Genomic DNA, 19,308 nt, shown 5'->3' with positions numbered 1-19,308 from the left:
ATTACATCACACACTATTTCTTGTTTTTTTTACCTCCCCCTTACATTTATTTTGACTCTTATTTGATTGCAAGCACTATAAACCCAAGGTATGTCAATTTTTTTTTTTTTTTGCAAATTACTAGTGCATCTTAAAAAAAATGAATATAATTGAAAAGTTACTTTATTTCAGTAATTTAGTTCAAATTGTGAAACTCATATATTATATAGATGTATTACACACAGAGTGATCCATTTTATTTTATTTATTTTTTCATTGTTCAAAATCATGGCTTACAGCCCAATTAAAACCAGAAAATATGAAAATTATTGAAGACCAATTGGTACTTTCTGCAGTGTGGACAGTGTGCCAAGTCCTGCTGGAAAATGAAATACGCATCTCCATAAAAGTTGTCAATAGCAGAGGGAAGCATGAAGTGCTGTAAGATTTTGTGGGAAAACAAAACTGCACTGACTTTAGAACTGATAGAACACAGTAGACCAACACCAGCAGATAACATGTCTCTCCAAACCAGTGCAGTGCAGTGTTTTCCCACAAAATCTTACAGCACTTTTTGGGTTTTCACTGGCTGTAAGCCATAATCATCAACAATAAAATAAATAAACGCTTGAAATAGATCACTCTGTGTTTAATACATCAATATTAGGGGTGTGCCATATCGTATCGTACGTGATAAAATCGCCAAAAATGTAGAATATCGTGAACGATATTATACCCTGAAATATCGTGCCATATCTTTTTTGCTGTTTTTAGCAAAAGTAAAATTCACACTGTTCTCATTTCCCATTATATATCTACTAGAGACAGATTATATCTGTCCAGTAACATTTATTCTACTTTAAACCTGGATATATGGAGACATTGAGTGCATTACTAGTACCATGAAATTCTGGATCACTGACTTCTGTAACAAATCTGATAAAATAATTTTTTTATTATCTCAGTTAGCCATATCATATTGCATGCAATAATACAAAAAAAAAAAAAAAAGTTTTATCATATCGCCAAAAGTATCGTTATCGTGAAAATACCATGAAGTATTGTGATATTATTTTAGAGTTATATCGCCCACCCCTAATCAATATAATATTTCAGTTCCACATTTTGAACTGAATTACTGAAACAAAGTTACTTTTTAATGTTTTTTTTTTTAATTTTTTTTTTTAGATGCACTAACAGTTATTTTTATTTGCACACAAGTCAGGCCCACAAGTACAAACCTTTTTTTCCAAACACAGTTTTTCAAGATATGATATCAACAGTTGCTACATTTACCAAAAATACATGCATCTCCTAATGTAAGTCATATGTCAGTTGCTACGAAGAAAGCAGTACACATTATTTCTAAAACACTACACAGTTTTAAAACGACAATTAGAGTGCAGTAATATCTATTAAGGCAAAATCTAACATTTCCATTGGTTAGCTTTGGACAGAACTGCTTTAATCCATCTTAAATGTTTGCAATCCTTCCAGGTTTTAACAAAACCTCTGAAGATGTCTCTTACTCACTTTATTAGACACCCCTACCATGTAGCTCCACCTTTCTGGAGTACAGTTGGAGACACTAGCCTCTCTGCTGACACATAGTTTGTGTTAGTCATCCTCTACCCCCTCATCAAAGTTGTGTTTTTGACCACAGAGCTGTTTTTGCCTGGATTTAAATAAGCAGTGACAGCAGAGTTTGTAAAATCTCCAGTAACACCAGCATAACACAAACAGCCATACTACTACCATATCACCATCATAGAAATCACTACCTGAATTTTATCAGGCCATTAGCAGTCCTGTTGTCACCATCTCAACAAAGACGAATGAGGAACAGCTAGATGGTAAACTTAGTCTAGGGAAGATCATGTTAGGTTAATCTAAGAGCACTAGCTCTTTGGCTGTTTAGAGGTGAGTATTATTGGCCTGTATCCTGCTGCTAACCCCGGCTAGCACTGCTGGAGCAGTATTAGCATTAGCCGCTAACCACAGCGCTAGCTCTTTTGCTGTTCAGAAGTGAGTATATCGTAGTCTGTAGTCTGCGTGTTTACTGTGTTAAAACAATCCACATGGGACAAACCGCTAGCTAATATCACCCTGTCTAACTGGAACACTCAGGGGTTCCTCGGTGTAGCGCTGTTGATTGGCATTAGCCGCTAAGTGCTTTACTTAAGTAAACAGTTTTCAGTACAGAAATCTGTGCAGATTTACATCCAGTGATCGTTTAATCGGCTTGAAATGTTTTTTTTTTTTTTTTTTTTTTTTTTTTTAAGTTTTGTTTACTTAACTTAGCTTAGCTTTACAGGTCTCACCACCCAGTGGCCAGACCTTCTAAATTTCTACTAAGTTTCTACTACTAGTTACTAAAATTGCTCCTTATGACCTGATGCGCCTTATATATGAAAATAGACCAGAAAATATAAGTTTATTGATAGTGTGCCTCATAATATGATGCACCTAATAGTGTGAAAAATACAGTAACACCACATCCTTTGGAGGAGAACCGTTACTGGTCATTCTGTCACACCAGCTAACAGATGCTCGCACTGATTAGCACCTCAAAGTGTGCTTAGTGAACGGGAGTGTAATCCTACCCACAGAAAAAGAAGAAGGCCAGCTATACTCTTGGTAAGGAAAGGGAAAAAGGCTCACTGTTGCTTTTTTTAGCCCAGTCGTGTGCTGAAACTTTGCACCAAATATAACCTTCAAACTATTCTAAGAAGAAAACTTCATTTAAAAACTAGGCGTACCATCAGCTTGCTTTTGTAGAGGTACTTGCTCCGTCCGTTGGAGTCCTTGACGTCTTTGCTGAAGATGAGTGACATTTCAAAGAGGAAGAGGTGGCGGTCCCTGCCCTTACGGATGAGGGTCTTAGGGTCCCACACCTGAAACGTCTCCTGCAGGATCAGCTCACCCTGAGACTCTATGTTCTCATCAAAACCTGCAGAAAGAGAGAGAGAGAGAGAGAGAGAGAGAGAGAGAGAGAGAGAGAGAGAGAGATGACCTTCTTGTCTTATATAATATTATGGAATGAATGTGTGTGCATATGTGCATGTGTCTTACTGACCATCCAGCATGCTGAGGTGCATTGCATCGTTGGCTTTCTTGGGTACGCTGAGCATGACCTCCAGACCATCTTTAATCTCACCTTTACCCTCCTCACAACACGTCAACAACTCCTGCAAAATTAAACACACGGGATATTTTTGAGAGGGATTAGGGAAGTGGAGGCAGGCACCACTGCTGAAAAACACTGAAAAACTATATATATATATATATATATATATATATATATATATATATATTCCATATAATTAACATAAAACATAATTATTTTACAGTAGAATCCTAAAAAGAAAGCATTCAGCAGCTCATGAGATAGCAAATACTATTCTCAATCATTTTACACTGATGCTGACACTGACACACTTTTACGTCACATGCTGGTGTTGAGAAAGGCATTTTTTAAAGGGGCGTATTTCCATTATATATCTCTTTTTACACAAGTTTGAATAGGTCTGTGTTGCTTAACATTTCAAGTTTTTTATTTTTGAATTTCTTTAGACTTTTATTAGATATGATTTTTTTTTGTGAAAAGCTAAGAAAGTGTCCTTAACATTATGTTTGATGGTGTTTTTTTGGAAAAAAAAATTGTGTTATTTCTCTAGTTATTTATTGTATGATGTCACTTCCTGTTTGGGTCACTTCTGGGGGATTTCAGGAGCTGTTGTTTTGCTTGTCAGGAAGCTAGTCAAGCTCATCCACCTCCATCCTAGGCAAATATCCATGAGGCAATGGCGTAAATGATGGTGTTATAGTTCAGCTACTAGTGGTGATATAGTTAGGAATTATGTTAGTTAATTTAGTTAAAAATGCATTGTTATTGTGTGAGAAGCTAACAGCATGGTTACTGCTTGTCAGAGTACAGGATAGCTTTGCACACACAATAATGGCTCTGTCACTTTTATGCTTATAAGCTGTTGCTGGCCACATCCCATGTTTACATATTTACTTGTGCTATATGGTGCATATGGTGGAACCGGCTGTGTTAGCGGCTCTACAGGGCGCTGCATGAAGTGAAATGGCTAGTGGTGTTACCAGCTCTTCTGGCTCAGCTTACGTCACCTGCTGACTAGTTATGGAGAGTAGGTACAGATCCCTCCGTCAGACGAAGTCAGCTGGCAAAACCTGATGTGTACTGTCTGTGGTTCTTAGCAAAAAATGACTGAAATGGAACTTCTTTAACTGATCTAGAGGGTTCTAGGGGGGCTCTGGTGGGGGTGACGGGTAGTAATAGGGTGGCTCTACACACATTTCTTTATTGTGACTTTATAATAAGGGACCAATCGAAACAGCTCATGATTCCTGACACCAAAATCTTGGTGAAAATGATTCACAGAAAACGGATGGATGGATATTTTTTTTATTTTGAGACAATCGAGAGCTAAGTGGAAATACAAAAACAAGAAAAGTTTGGAGGTTTGCATGATATGTCCCCTTTAACTGGGAAAATTTGTTTTTGGCTATAGTGCACCAGCAAGCTGGAATTCACTACAGGAAACTAAAACTCAGCTCACTGGTGTCACTAAATCATTATAAGCTATTATAGCCACCTTCAGAGAGTTTGTAACTTTTTTAGTTGAGTTTTTTTTTTTGTTTATTTATTTGATTTATGTTGTCTTTTTTTTATTTATGTAATTTTATGTTTTAACTTTTAACCCTATTTTTTATTTATTTTACTCATTTCATCCCTTTATTTATTTTTTTTTTTTTTACTGGTTTTACTTTTGGCCTTATACCTTTTCATTCGTTTTATTTATTTTGTCTTTTTATGTATCTAATTTTATGTTTTATTTTTTTAGCTCTTTTATTTTCTTTATTCAATTTATTTCATCCTTTTATTTGTTTTATTACTGGTTTTACTTTTGGCTTATTTCCTCATTATTATTATTATTATTTTAATTATTATTATGATTATTTTAATAATAATAATAATAATAATTATTATTATTATTATTATTATTATTATTATTATTATTGTTATTATTATTGTTATTATTTTAGTTCCACCATTTATCTTTTTTATAATTTTGATGTGATTTTAGTCCTTTATTTATTTTATTTTGTATATATTTTATTTTATTATTCTAATTATTTATTTGTTTTATTGCTTTAAATTTTAGCCTGTCTGCATATCCTTTTATTTTGAATTATTCTATTTCTTTTTAATTAAATCTTATATTTTTGCATGTTTTTATAATTTAAACTTATTTTTCAGTCCCTTTAATTTTGTAAATGAATTAATTTTGTCCTCAATGTATTACCGAGTGGAAATAAAGGTTGATTGATTGATTGATTAATTAATTGATTAACACATTAAATGATGTGAGGTCATCATGTTGCTTCAGAGTGAAAAGGACTATAGGCCCCACCTGAAGCCCCCTGAAGCTACATCCTGTGCACACATATGCACATAAAGTAGCTTCATGACATCTGAGGACAAACCCACCTTAAGGAGCAGCTGGTATTTGGTGATTCTCTGTACAGGTTTAATGAGATAGGAGGAGATGGAGTTGGCCAGCCTGTGTCTCTGCTGGATCTCCTACAAACACACAAAAATAAAATAAAACTCAGTCAAAAGTAGCTCCACACATATCCTATCACTATTAAACATGCAGGAAGAGAAGCACAGTGGTGGGATGGGTTTTCTGCAGGATAGAATGTGCTGAGAATGCTATGGTTATAGATAAAGATGATGCAGGAGGTTTGTAGTCTGAGCACACACACACACACACACACCCATGCAGACCTGCTCCCACAAGCACACCTCCACATTCAGACACACACTCATCCATATAAACACACACACACACACAGACAGTACCAAGTCTGCACAGTGCGGGCGGTGATGCTCACAGCCGTTTGGTTTTGTGAAGTGTTACATAAGCCCTGCAGCAGCAGTGAAACAGGAACGGCGGAGACAGAGTGTGTGCGAGAGCCAAGGTGACTTCCTCTCTCACACCTTCATACCGCTCAGATCCACCAACACACACAAACCAGATTAAACTGTCTGAGCAGCTACTGCGCTGCACCTCCACACGCCATCAACACCTCCAACCACTCTCAATATTTCACATTTCTAGAGCAGAATGAGTGTACAACCAACAGATTTTAACATTAATTAAAAAAAAAAAAAAAAGGAATTTTATCGTATTTTTCACTCTATAAGGCGCACTATCAAAAAACGTCTATTTTCATACATAATGTGCACTGGATTGGAAGGCATGTTTTATGTGGCACTAGTAAGGAACAGGGGTGCCACCATCTTTTCCTTCTAATTCAGCAGGTCTGGCTTTTATTATTATTTTTTAATAATAAAAAATTAAATGAGCTCTGCATGTTAATCTACACAGATTTCTCTACTAATAACTGTGCATTTACTGGTGAGTTAAGTGCTTTAATTTTTTTTTTTTTTTTTACAGTAAGCTTAGATTTGCACATTTTCACTAAGGCTAGCCGCAGTTAGCGGCTAATGCCGCCCGACAGAGCTATACTGAGGAATCCTGAGTGTTCTGGTAAGACGGGGCGGTATTAGAGAGCAGTTCTTTCCACATAGCTTGTTTTAACACTATAAACACACAGATTACAGTCCGATAATACTGACCTCTGAACAGTCAGAGGCTAATGTTAATACTGCTCCAGTTTCAGTGCAGGAGAAACTTCACTTTAACTCCTGTATAATGCTGTACTTCAGTGGAGTGGCTTTACTGCTCCTTTACAACCTGACAGGTAAAATTCATACATAAGGCGCAAAAGATTTTAAGTCATATTGACTATTTTTGAGAAAATAAAAATCAGTAAGTAAAGCTTACTCAGATTTCCTCGCAGACTAAGCAGCAAGCTAACTAGATGTTTTAGTTGAAGGGTAGATCTTTATCCTTGAACGGACTCCCAGTCATATTTCAGCCAGTGGTTGGTCACATTATTTAAAATGTCTCTGGGGGAGGTTTAGCAATGACGAGTGTTGAAGAGTGTTAGTCCTGATGCTGATTTTTTGAGCTGGATTAATCGCTAATGGTTGATAACAGATCAATGGTGCTTTAATAATAGATACAGATGAATAGTACCTAGATACAGTATGTTTATTTAATAAAATAGGAACAACAAGTCTCCAAATTACTTGATCTTTGGTTATGATGCTCAGAATTCAGGAATGCAGCTGATATTGAATTACAGTCCAGCCCTAATTCTGAATATACTATTCACATTAAATTCTGCCACAGATAAAGAACAGTTCAAAGAAATCATTCATGTGCATTCTGAGTGTATTTGAAATTCTGACAGCAACTGTAACTGTTTTTCTATTTCTCGTAATCGCTATTTCTATACTATTCTCCAGTGTGTGCTAAATTCTACACCAGTAGCCAATCCCATAGCAGAAGATGATGTATTTAACTAGATGATGTATCAATCATCAAGCTGCAGAGTTGAACCAGTCAATTCTAAATCAACAATTAGTAACCTAATGATGCAGTTCATTAACTAATTACATATTTAAGAGATTAGATTTCTATATATAAACATGCACATGTACTGTATATGGGTTAAGCAAGGTCTGACACATTCTTATAATACCCATAATTCTCCACTGTTAAAAGAACAGACTGATGCTGTTCACACTTACGTCAAAGTAGGGCCCAGCATGATCCAGAATGAGCTGAGTAGAGTCTGGCTTGTTCTTGCAATAGTTCACATACATCTGGAACTTATCCGCCTGCAAAACAGTGAAAACAATATTATACCTAATCTCTAAAATCGAAATAATATGTGGTAAAATTTAAAGAATGTAAAAGAGAAAAAAAAAAGTTGTACAAATGTATTTTAACCTATGGAAATGTACTGATTTATGACTGGACCTGGACTACACTGTTTAAAAAAAAAAAAAAAAAAAACATTTCTGAAATAACTACAATATTTGGGCATGTAAAAAGAGTCAACCCCAGCTGGAACACTGCTGCAGCCCACATACCATTATTTGCATTATATGTAGGAGTTTTTTATCTTTACATGAATCAGAAATGTCTATTCTTAGTACTGAAACATTCTGAGACTTTATTATTAGAAGAAGTGAAACATTTCATAACACTTCTAATATGTTGCATAAGCTGCGGAACTTGGGAACGCTGGAAATGTAGAGGCTGGTTTATCTTCAATAATAAGATGTAAAACCACAAGTATTTACACTAGATACACAGATGTTTCCTTTCTTTCTTTTGTGTTTTCTCTATATCTATCTCTTCTACATGTATTGAGATACCCTGTTTCTGACGACAGTCTAACAAGTGACGTCATGCTATTCTTAAAAGCAATCTGTTTTTGTATTTGTTTTTCTATTTACTGTATTTACTTTACTTTATTTGTTAATTTGCAGTTTAAATGCATGCACTAAGCATGCTGCACTTTTTGGCTGTTGTAGATATTTTGCTTCAGTATTATTATTTCATATAAAATCATTGTTTTGCTTACTTTTTTTGTTTATTAAACAGAAACGCTTGCAGACTTCTTTGTTTCTACTGAGTGTATAAAGTTTATAAAATGAATACTGAATAAAAATATTTATTTAGTTGCAGTATTATATCCTTGAAATTGCCCTGAATATTGTTATTACGAAAACACCCTGAAAAATCGTGATATTATTATATCAGGGCCATATTGTCCATCCCTATTCTGAAGTGTCTTAAGTGATCAGAATTATATATTTTTTTTAGGCTACGTTCACATTACCAAGCTGAAGTGACTCAAATCTGATTTTAAGGTCAATGTAGCTCAGATCAGAATTTTTTATGGGTCTGTGAATGTTCCAAATCTGATTTTTAGCTCAATGTGGTTTAGATCAGAATTTTTTATGGCTGTGTGAACGTTCCAAATCTGATTTTTAGCTCAATGTAGCTCAGATCAGAATTTTTTATGGCTGTGTGAACGTTCCAAATCTGATTTTTAGCTCAATGTAGCTAAGATCAGAATTTTTTATGGGTGTGTGAACGTTCCAAATCTGATTTTTAGCTCAATGTAGCTCAGATCAGAATTTTATTATGGCTGTGTGAACGTTCCAAATCTGATTTTTAGCTCAATGTGGTTCAGATCAGAATTTTTTATGAGTATGTGAACGTTCCAAATCTGATTTTTAGCTCAATGTGGTTCAGATCAGAATTTTTGATGGCTGTGTGAACATTCCAAATCTGATTTTTAGCTCAATGTAGCTCAGATCAGAATTTTTTATGGCTGTGTGAACATTCCAAATCTGATTTTAGCTCAATGTAGCTCAGATCAGAATTTTTTATGGCTGTGTGAACGTTCCAAATCTGATTTTTAGCTCAATGTAGCTAAGATCAGAATTTTTTATGGCTGTGTGAACGTTCCAAATCTGATTTTTAGCTCAATGTAGCTCAGATCAGAATTTTATTATGGCTGTGTGAACGTTCCAAATCTGATTTTTAGCTCAATGTGGTTCAGATCAGAATTTTTTATGAGTATGTGAACGTTCCAAATCTGATTTTTAGCTCAATGTGGTTCAGATCAGAATTTTTGATGAGTATGTGAACATTCCAAATCTGATTTTTAGCTCAATGTAGCTAAGATCAGAATTTTTTATGGCTGTGTGAACGTTCCAAATCTGATTTTAGCTCAATGTAGCTCAGATCAGAAATTTTTATGGCTGTGTGAACGTTCCAAATCTGATTTTTAGCTCAATGTAGCTAAGATCAGAATTTTTTATGGCTGTGTGAACGTTCCAAATCTGATTTTTAGCTCAATGTAGCTCAGATCAGAATTTTATTATGGCTGTGTGAACGTTCCAAATCTGATTTTTAGCTCAGTGTGGTTCAGATCAGAATTTTTTATGAGTATGTGAACGTTCCAAATCTGATTTTTAGCTCAATGTGGTTCAGATCAGAATTTTTGATGGCTGTGTGAACATTCCAAATCTGATTTTTAGCTCAATGTAGCTCAGATCAGAATTTTTGATGGCTGTGTGAACATTCCAAATCTGATTTTTAGCTCAATGTAGCTCAGATCAGAATTTTTGATGGCTGTGTGAACATTCCAAATCTGATTTTTAGCTCAGTGTAGCTCAGATCAGAAATTTTTATTGGTGTGTGAACGTTCCAAATCTGATTTTTAGCTCAATGTAGCTCAGATCAGAATTTTTTATGGGTGTGTGAAGGTTCCAAATCTGATTTTTAGCTCAATGTGGTTCAGATCAGAATTTTTTATGGCTGTGTGAACATTCCAAATCTGATTTTTAGCTCAATGTAGCTCAGATCAGAATTTTTTATGGGTGTGTGAATGTTCTAAATGTGATTTCTTTTCAAATTTTATTCATTTCTGTCGCTTTAATGTAATTTTTGCTTTTTCTGTAAAGTTGCCATTTTGGAGAGACAACAAACATTTTGAACATCACAGACGATATACAGTATAATATAATTATGATGTTAGTATTGATTTTATGCATTTTACATGCACAGTTACACCTATTGGTCAAGACTAACTATCTCAATACTGTCAAAAGTCTACAAAGAACATTTTTCTCTCAGCCCTGAGCACTCACCCACGTAACAAAGCAATGACCAACATCTTCAGGCAGCTGTTCATACTTCTCCAGCTCTTTCAGGAAAATGCTGATGTAGAAGAGGGGGAGTAAAGGAAGCCGTTAGCAGAGCAAACAGATGAAACACAGGACAATAAATGTGAGCAAAAAAACAGGAACTGACTTGTGGTGGAATTCGTAAAGGTCCTGCATGTTTCCGAAGATGATGTGCTCCTTGTTAACGATTCCAGGAGGGATCTCCTCTACTCCACTGGTCATCTCCCAGAGGTATGTCTGTGACAGCGTACAAAGTAATACAATAATCACAGGTTTCTATAGTACTGAAAAACTTCTATGACATGTTGTTCTTGTAACTCTTTTTTTTTTTTTTTTGCCATAGCTGTATGAAACCACCTAGGAAACATTTTTTTTAATTTAAAGATATTTTAATCTGAAAAGCCAAACCATTTGGCCAGACAAAAAAAAACTAACATTTTAACAACCATATGTGTCTCTGGATTGTCATGTTTCTACACGTTTTTACACTTAGTCTAAAAGTTCTAAACTAAGCCAGTTCTAAGCTAAGCCAGTACAGAAGTTCTAATCTAAGTCAGTAAAGGAGTTCTAAACTAAGCCAGTTCTACTAATCTAAGCCAGTAAAGGAGTTCTAAAATAAGCCAGTTTTAAGCTAAGCCAGTAAAGGAGTTCTAAACTAAGCCAGTTTTAAGCTAAGCCAGTAAAGGAGTTCTAAACTAAGCCAGTTTTAAGCTAAGCCAATAAAGGAGTTCTAAACTAAGCCAGTTCTAATCTAAGCCAATCAAGGAGTTCTAAAATAAGCCAGTTTTAAGCTAAGCCAATAAAGGAGTTCTAAACTAAGCCAGTTCTAATCTAAGCCAGTAAAGGAGTTCTAAAATAAGCCAGTTTTAAGCTAAGCCAGTAAAGGAGTTCTAAACTAAGCCAGTTCTAATCTAAGCCAGTAAAGGAGTTCTAAAATAAGCCCGTTTTAAGGTAAGCCAGTAAAGGAGTTCTAAAATAAGCCAATTTTAAGCTAATCCAGTAAATGAGTTCTAAACTAAGCCAGTTTTAAGCTAAGCCAGTAAAGGAGTTCTACCAAGCTAAAAATTAAAAAGAAGTTCTAAACAAACCAAGCTAAAAATTAAAAAGAAGTTCTAAACAAACCAAGCTAAAAATTAAAGAAGTTCTAAACAAACCAAGCTAAAAATTAAAGAAGTTCTAAACAAACCAAGCTAAAAATTAAAAAGAAGTTCTAAACAAACCAAGCTAAAAAGTAAAGAAGTTCTAAAAAAAACAAGCTTAAAAGTGAAGATCTAAACAAACCGAGCTTAAAAGTGAAGTTCTAAAAAAAACTAGCTTAAAAGTGAAGATCTAAACAAACCAAGCTAAAAAGTAAAGAAGTTCTAAACAAACCAAGCTTAAAAGTGAAGAAGTTCTAAAAAAAAACAAGCTAAAAAGTAAAGAAGTTCTAAACAAACCAAGCTTAAAAGTGAAGATCTAAACAAACCAAGCTAAAAAGTAAAGAAGTTTTAAATAAACCAAGCTAAAAAGTAAAGAAGTTCTAAACAAACTAAGCTAAAAAGTAAAGAAGTTCTAAACAAGCTAAGCTAAAAAGTAAAGAAGTTTTAAATAAACCAAGCTAAAAAGGGAAGATCTAAACAAACTAAGCTAAAAAGTAAACAATTCTAAACAAACCAAGCTTAAAAGTGAAGTTCTAAACAAACCAGGCTAAAAAGTAAAGAAGTTCTAAAAAAAACAAGCTTAAAAGTGAAGATCTAAACAAACCGAGCTTAAAAGTGAAGTTCTAAAAAAAAACAAGCTTAAAAGTGAAGATCTAAACAAACCAAGCTAAAAAGTAAAGAAGTTCTAAACAAACCAAGCTTAAAAGTGAAGAAGTTCTAAAAAAAAAACAAGCTAAAAAGTAAAGAAGTTCTAAACAAACCAAGCTTAAAAGTGAAGATCTAAACAAACCAGGCTAAAAAGTAAAGAAGTTTTAAATAAACCAAGCTAAAAAGTAAAGAAGTTCTAAACAAACTAAGCTAAAAAGTAAAGAAGTTTTAAATAAACCAAGCTAAAAAGGGAAGATCTAAACAAACTAAGCTAAAAAGTAAAGAAGTTCTAAACAAACCAAGCTTAAAAGGGAAGATCTAAACAAACCAGGCTAAAAAGTAAAGAAGTTTTAAATAAACCAAGCTAAAAAGTAAAGAAGTTCTAAACAAACTAAGCTAAAAAGTAAAGAAGTTCTAAACAAACTAAGCTAAAAAGTAAAGAAGTTCTAAACAAACCAAGCTTAAAAGGGAAGATCTAAACAAACCAGGCTAAAAAGTAAAGAAGTTTTAAATAAACCAAGCTAAAAAGTAAAGAAGTTCTAAACAAACTAAGCTAAAAAGTAAAGAAGTTCTAAACAAACTAAGCTAAAAAGTAAAGAAGTTTTAAATAAACCAAGCTAAAAAGGGTAGATCTAAACAAACCAAGCTAAAAAGTAAAGAAGTAAAGAAAAAAAAAAAAAAAAAAAAAAAAAAAACTAATCTAGCTGAGAAAGTGAAGAAGTTCTAATCTAAGTCAGTGAATATGTCTGACGCTAAGCTATATTAGAAGAAATAGTGGGACACCAGTGTGAGTGCACTTTGGCCATACTCACATCCATACACTCGCGCAGGTCTCTCACATAGGCCTTTTCAGTCTGAATCAGCTCAGCCATTATGAACCTATAAAGAAAACAGCAGCAGGCATTCGGTCAGTGTCTATAAACAGCACTTCACAACAGCTGGATCTGTGCGGCCAGATCTGCCAGGAAATACAAAAAAAAAAAGGGGGAAATTATACGTGTCCATGTATACGGATACAGTAGCGCATCTATTTCAGGACTGCTGTTATTGGTCTGTGTGTGTATGATGGTGGGGGAGTGGAGAGTGGACGTACTCTTTTCTGCGGGCTGACTTGCGTTTCTCTTCATTGAGCTCATGGTTGGCGTCTCGGAGTTTGACCTCTGCGCCGGGGGCGCTGGCCGGGATGATGTCCAGCTGCAGATCTTTGCTCTGAGAAAAAACACGGTACAATAAGAACTAATTTAGCAGACAAACAGGAAACCACCGCAGACTTTATCTGTCTGAACTGTCGCTTATCTTGTTCCTGTCCTTGGTTATAATGCACTATAAGGTCTCATTCATATGCTGCATCAGTAACCCATTAAATAACCCATTAAAAGGCCTGTAGGCCTGTACTCCAGCACCTCATTCTCATACACACAGCATCTTTACATCTTCATACAACACACACACACACACACACACGCCCCAACCGTCACCCACTCACCACCTTGTTGGTATCGGACGATATGCCCAGTGCTTTCTCCAGGCAGGAGCGGTATTTGTCCATGCGGAGTGAAAAGTCCCGGTACCGCTTGTCCACCGAGGCGACCCATTTCTTGATCTCGCAGGCATGGGCGTGGCCCTTCTCGCAAAAACCATCCGCCAACTGGATCAGCAGCTTCACCCGCTCTTTGGTTTGCTGAAAAAGGGCATTAAAAGAAAGAGTGAGTGAGAGAGAAAGAGAGAGAGGGAGAGAGAGGGATGGAGACACACTGTGATTTTCCCAGTAACGAAAATTATACCATACAGTTCAGACTGACACACGAACATCTCTGCCAAATCTTTGTCAAATTATAATTCCATAGAGTACAACAGATTAATAGTTTAATACAACCTGCTTATCAAAGCAGCAAACCTTGCAGAGCATTCAGTGATATTTAACATGTAGAGCTGGGCGATTAATCGATTTTATCGATTAATTCAAATTTACACTTAAGGACAATGTGTTTTTATTAAAATCGATTTTCTCTGAGTTTTAAAGTTATTTTGAGATGTGACTGCCTATTTAAAAAGCAACAGAAGTTGTTCATTTGTTTAATTTCTAACATATTTAGAGAGTTTTTTTACTCACTTTTTTCTCTCTCACAGTGTTAATCAAAGATTTTTTTTGGGTTATATCGCCCAGCTCTAGTAACATATGTTTTTTTTTTTGTTTTTTTTAATCAAGATATATATTAAAAAAAAAGTAAAAAAAAAAAAAAAAAAAAAAAAAAAAAAAAAAAAACTCTAAACAAGATGAGAGGAAATCTACTGTAATGAAAAAGGTGCCAAGGTCAGAAACCAAACCCTTTATTTTGTTTTGCTCTCTGGTACATTCTGGTGCACAATGAGACTCAAATGCAGGAGTATTTGCTATGGAATTATTTACCATATTTTTCGCACTATAAGGCATACTGAATTATTAAGGCACACTATCAAAGAACGATTATTTTCTGGTCTATTTTCATACATAAGGTACACCGGATTATAAGGCACATTTTAAGAGACACTATAAGGAACTTTTTTTTTTTTTTAAGTCAAACACAGATTTACTGTTTATAGTTGAGAAATCTGGGTTTAGAAATCTGATACAGCAGTATGACTGGCAGAAATAACTTTATGTTTACTTTTAAGTATCGTTTTGGTAACGAGATTCGTGATGCTAGTGTTTGTATCAGTATCAAAGTCAAAATTCTGGTAATGTGACAACCCTAGAAGACATTATCACCAACAATGGAGAGTGCAGTGGATGGTACTGATTGTGACTAGAACTGTCTATAGGCACAGACAAGCCAAAATCACTTTCACTTTAAATATATTAGGCCCCACATGCATAAGCATCCTTGAATGCCAACAGTTATCATCATTATTTAAGAAGTAACCCATACAGCTTAAAATCAGCAGTCTAATGAAAACACCTAAACTAAGATAATAAATACAAAATATTACTTAAAACTTAGTTTTAATACAAATTTAGTTTATAATTTTGAGATTTGACCACTGGCACAATCACAAGTTTGTGTGCTAGCTTTAGCAGGGCACTACACTGTCTAATAAACAGTTTTATTGTTAAGATATGGCACATTGTCTTTTCCACAATAAACATCTAATACTCTTTGGAAATTAAAACATACAAATATTAAAAAAAAAAAAAAAAAAAAACATACTATGCTATGCATTAGTACACACACACACACACACACCTTGGCTGTGATCTGGAACTCCTCGTGCTCTTTCAGCAGTTCCTGTGTGTGGTGGATACTGGAGCCAGTGGAGGTGTGTGTAGACAGGTAAAACTCTCCAGTGTCGTGGATCCACTCCAGAGCCTGCACAGCAGCATAATAACAGCATTATTCATTATAATGTTTGTGGACACCCCTTTTAAAGTAGCATTAAGCTACTTTAAGCAGCCACTGCTGACTGAGTGTGTCTAGACCCTGTAGCTCCTGTATCCAGTACTTCTGAGATGAGTTAGAGTGATGAGGATGGAGTGGGGTGATGATCAGCCAACCATCTTTTTTGCCCACTAATGCTTTTATTGCCGAATGCACACAAATTATTAATTAACTATTTATTTTAATACCCTTGATATAAAAAAGGGTGTTGGCAGGTGTTCCAATACTTTTTTCCATATAGTATACATACACGTAACACACACAACTACAACTCTTGAAAAATTAAAAGAGCACTTCAGTTTCTGAATCAGTTTCTCTGATTTTGTTATTTATAGGTATATCTTTGAGTAAAATGATCATTGTTGTTTTATTCTATAAACTACAGATAACAAAATATTGTCATTTAGAGCATTTATATGAAAAAAAAAGTTCAGAAATCAATATTTGGTGGAAAAACCCTGGTTTTTAATCACAGTTTTCATGCATCTTGGCATATTCTCCTCCACCAGTCTTACACGCTGCTTTTGGATAACTTTATGCCACTCCTGGTGCAAAAATTCAAGCAGTTCAGCTTGATTTGATGGCTTGTTATCATACATCTTCCTCTGGATTATATTCCAGAGGTTTTCAATTTGGTAAAATCAAAGCAACTCATCGTTTTTAAGTGGTCTCATTTTTTTCTGGAGCTGTATGTAGTGATCAAAACTACTTTTAACATTTGGGAAGGCATTCCAAAAACCATAGGAGTAAAAAAGGATGAAAAGAAAACAATACATAAATGAGTGTAGGTCACAAAACAAGTGAATCAGACTTAAAAAGATATAATGCACTTCTCTTCACTTTATATACTACATATTACTGTGTATGTGTGTGCAACTGTGTGTGGTGAGGTGCCCTTTCATGTCCACAAGAGGGAGCTAGAGCTCTTCAGTCTCTCAGCCTAAACACTTCCATAGCTTTACATTCACACACAGGACACAAGGCTTTTATGGAGGACCAAAAATAAATAAATAAATAAAAATGTAAGTAAATTACTCAATGAAAGTAATATGGTTATTAAAATAGTAAAGAATAATTATAACTAATATAAAATATACATAAAAATAAATATCTTAGTTTGTTATTTATGGTTGTTTTATTAACATTGTTGTTTGATTCATTCGTTTATTTATTTATAGAACTATTTATTTCTGCATTCATTTATTTTCCGATTGATTTTTTTCTGCATTCATTTTTTTCCCAGTTTATTTATTTCTATTTTTCCTTGTCCTTATATGATAATGAAGGGCGTCTTTTTCACATACAATCTAAGTGATCTTTATTAAAAAAACTTTCCACGTTACCACAGTAACCGCCAAAGAAGCAAGACATGTACAATCGATCTAGAGTATCTGACATCGATCAACCAATAGGAATGTTAAGACACTGTGACATCATTGCTGGACAGCCCCTTCATTATCATATAAGAACAAGGAAAAAAAGAAATTAAAAAAATTGGGAAATAAATGAATGCAGAAATAAACACATCAGGCAATAAATAAATGCAGAAATAAATAAATTGGGAAATTAATGAATGCAGAAATAAATAGTTATGTAAATAAATTAATTAATTAATGAGTCAAAAGAAAAATTAAACAATGTTAATAAGGAAACCCATAAATAACAATTTATGAAGATATTTATTTTTATGTATATGTATTTATTTTTATATTAATTATAACTATTCTTTACCGTTTTAATCAACATATTACTTTTATTGAGTGATTTATATACGTTTTATTTATTTATTTATACTATTGGCTGTTTTGGTCCTCCACAGGCTTAAGCTGACAGTAAGGAAGAGGTCACTTGAGGCCAGGTCCTGAGGATTTGTTATGAAGTAAAGTAACCAGACTGAAGCTTTAACCACATAAACAGGCAGAGTGCAGCGAGCCCCTCCACTGTAATTACACAGGCTTTAAGAACAGGCTCAGTAATTGCAGCTGTGAGGAGATGATTCTCATGCTCAGTATTCTCCACAGTGCAGCTCCTACTGCATCTACACACTCCCTACACACTTACATTCTTACTGAACACACTCACTATTCACTACATTTACAAACACGCTTCTGAGAAACTTTCTGAACCTGAAAAGTTATCTGGGATTGGAGCAGCTCTTAACTTTATATTTAAGTGGTATAAGTGGTGGACCAACCCTCTACTTGTGAACAAAACCACACACATCCACACAGCATATCTGTTACTAAAGTAATACAAATTAAACACCATCCAAATAAATAATACCTGGTCAAAAAAAGTTTAGATGTCGGATACTGACAATTGATACATTTTTTAGAGGGTGTCTGTAAATTGTGCATATTGAGAAATGGGCTAGTCGGGCGCCGAGTTGTCCAGAAGTCTAAAGCGCTGCTACTATGAGTGGGAGGTCGCAGGTTCGACCCCCCTGCTCATGCAACTTTGCCATCAAGCTGCCGGCGCAAAAATTGGCCCTGCTCCCTCCGGGTGGGTAGATGGCGCTCTCTCCCCACATCACTAAAGGGTGATGTCTGCAGCACAGGGCATCTGTGAGCTGATGTATCAGAACCGAGTCGCTGCGCTTTCCTCCAAGTGCGCTGTGATGCTACTCGGCAATGCTGCATCAGCAGCAGCTCGAAAAGAAGCGGTGGCTGACTTCACATGTATCGGAGGAAGCATGTGCTAGTGTTCGCCCTCCTGGTGTGTTGGGGCATCACTAGTGATAGGTGGAGTCCTAATGAGTGGCTTGGGTAACTGGCCGTGTAAATTGGGGAGAAAATGGGAAAAATTAGAAAAAAAAAAAAAGAAGAAGAAGTAAGAAAAAAAGAAATAGGCTAGTCACCATCAAACATACAGTTGTACTTAATAGTTTACATATATATATATATATATATATATATATATATATATATATATATATATATATATATATATATATATATATTAGAAACTATGAAAGATAACAGAAAAACTTTTTTTCCCCACTCATGGTTAGTGGTTGGGTGAAGCCCCTCATTGTCAAACAACAATAAATGTTTTTTTCTCTTTTTAAATTATAATAACAACCAAATGACCCTGATTAAAAGTTCACATATTCCTATTCTTAGTAATAGTAATACCGTGTATTGCCCCCTCTAACATCAACTACAGCTTTACAGTATTTTGTGATAGTTGTGAATGACGCTCTTAATTTTCTCAGACGGTAAAGCTGGCAAAAACTCCTGTAATGGAAATGTAAAATAGATCTTTCTGTACATGTGGATGACGGTAAACCGCTGACTTAAAAGCTTTGCAGTTTGACCACAGACAAATCTTTTATATCTTCATAAAGGCAAAACACACACACTATACTATACTATACTATACTATACTATAATATAATATAATATAATAAATTATAATATAGCATGAGCATGGTCAGACCCTGAAAGACTCTATTATAGCAGTCTCTAAACCACTG

At 34.8% G+C, this 19,308-nt stretch overlaps 1 protein-coding gene across 5 annotated transcripts in view; it reads right to left on the bottom strand.

The window, feature by feature from the left end:
- The window catches only part of triob (trio Rho guanine nucleotide exchange factor b), a 274,443-nt gene that overhangs the window by 71,444 nt on the left and 183,691 nt on the right, over positions 1-19,308 (bottom strand). For 4 of the 5 annotated variants that reach the window (XM_049480847.1, XM_049480843.1, XM_049480845.1 and 1 more), the window contains 10 exons: positions 15,642-15,764; positions 13,904-14,098; positions 13,511-13,626; positions 13,230-13,296; positions 10,758-10,867; positions 10,595-10,664; positions 7,673-7,762; positions 5,498-5,590; positions 3,056-3,167; positions 2,739-2,929 (listed from right to left, as the gene is read on the bottom strand). In XM_049480847.1, coding sequence (XP_049336804.1) covers positions 2,739-2,929; positions 3,056-3,167; positions 5,498-5,590; positions 7,673-7,762; positions 10,595-10,664; positions 10,758-10,867; positions 13,230-13,296; positions 13,511-13,626; positions 13,904-14,098; positions 15,642-15,764 — 1,167 coding nt within the window. The remainder of the gene's footprint in view (positions 1-2,738; positions 2,930-3,055; positions 3,168-5,497; positions 5,591-7,672; positions 7,763-10,594; positions 10,665-10,757; positions 10,868-13,229; positions 13,297-13,510; positions 13,627-13,903; positions 14,099-15,641; positions 15,765-19,308) is intronic. The other variant, XM_049480844.1, reaches the window with a different exon arrangement.

This window comes from Astyanax mexicanus, chromosome 6, assembly GCF_023375975.1.
Source record: "Astyanax mexicanus isolate ESR-SI-001 chromosome 6, AstMex3_surface, whole genome shotgun sequence".
NCBI lineage: Eukaryota > Metazoa > Chordata > Actinopteri > Characiformes > Acestrorhamphidae > Astyanax > Astyanax mexicanus.
The sequence above is the reverse complement of the archived record's forward strand: the minus strand, read 5'-3'. Positions and strand labels throughout refer to the sequence as shown.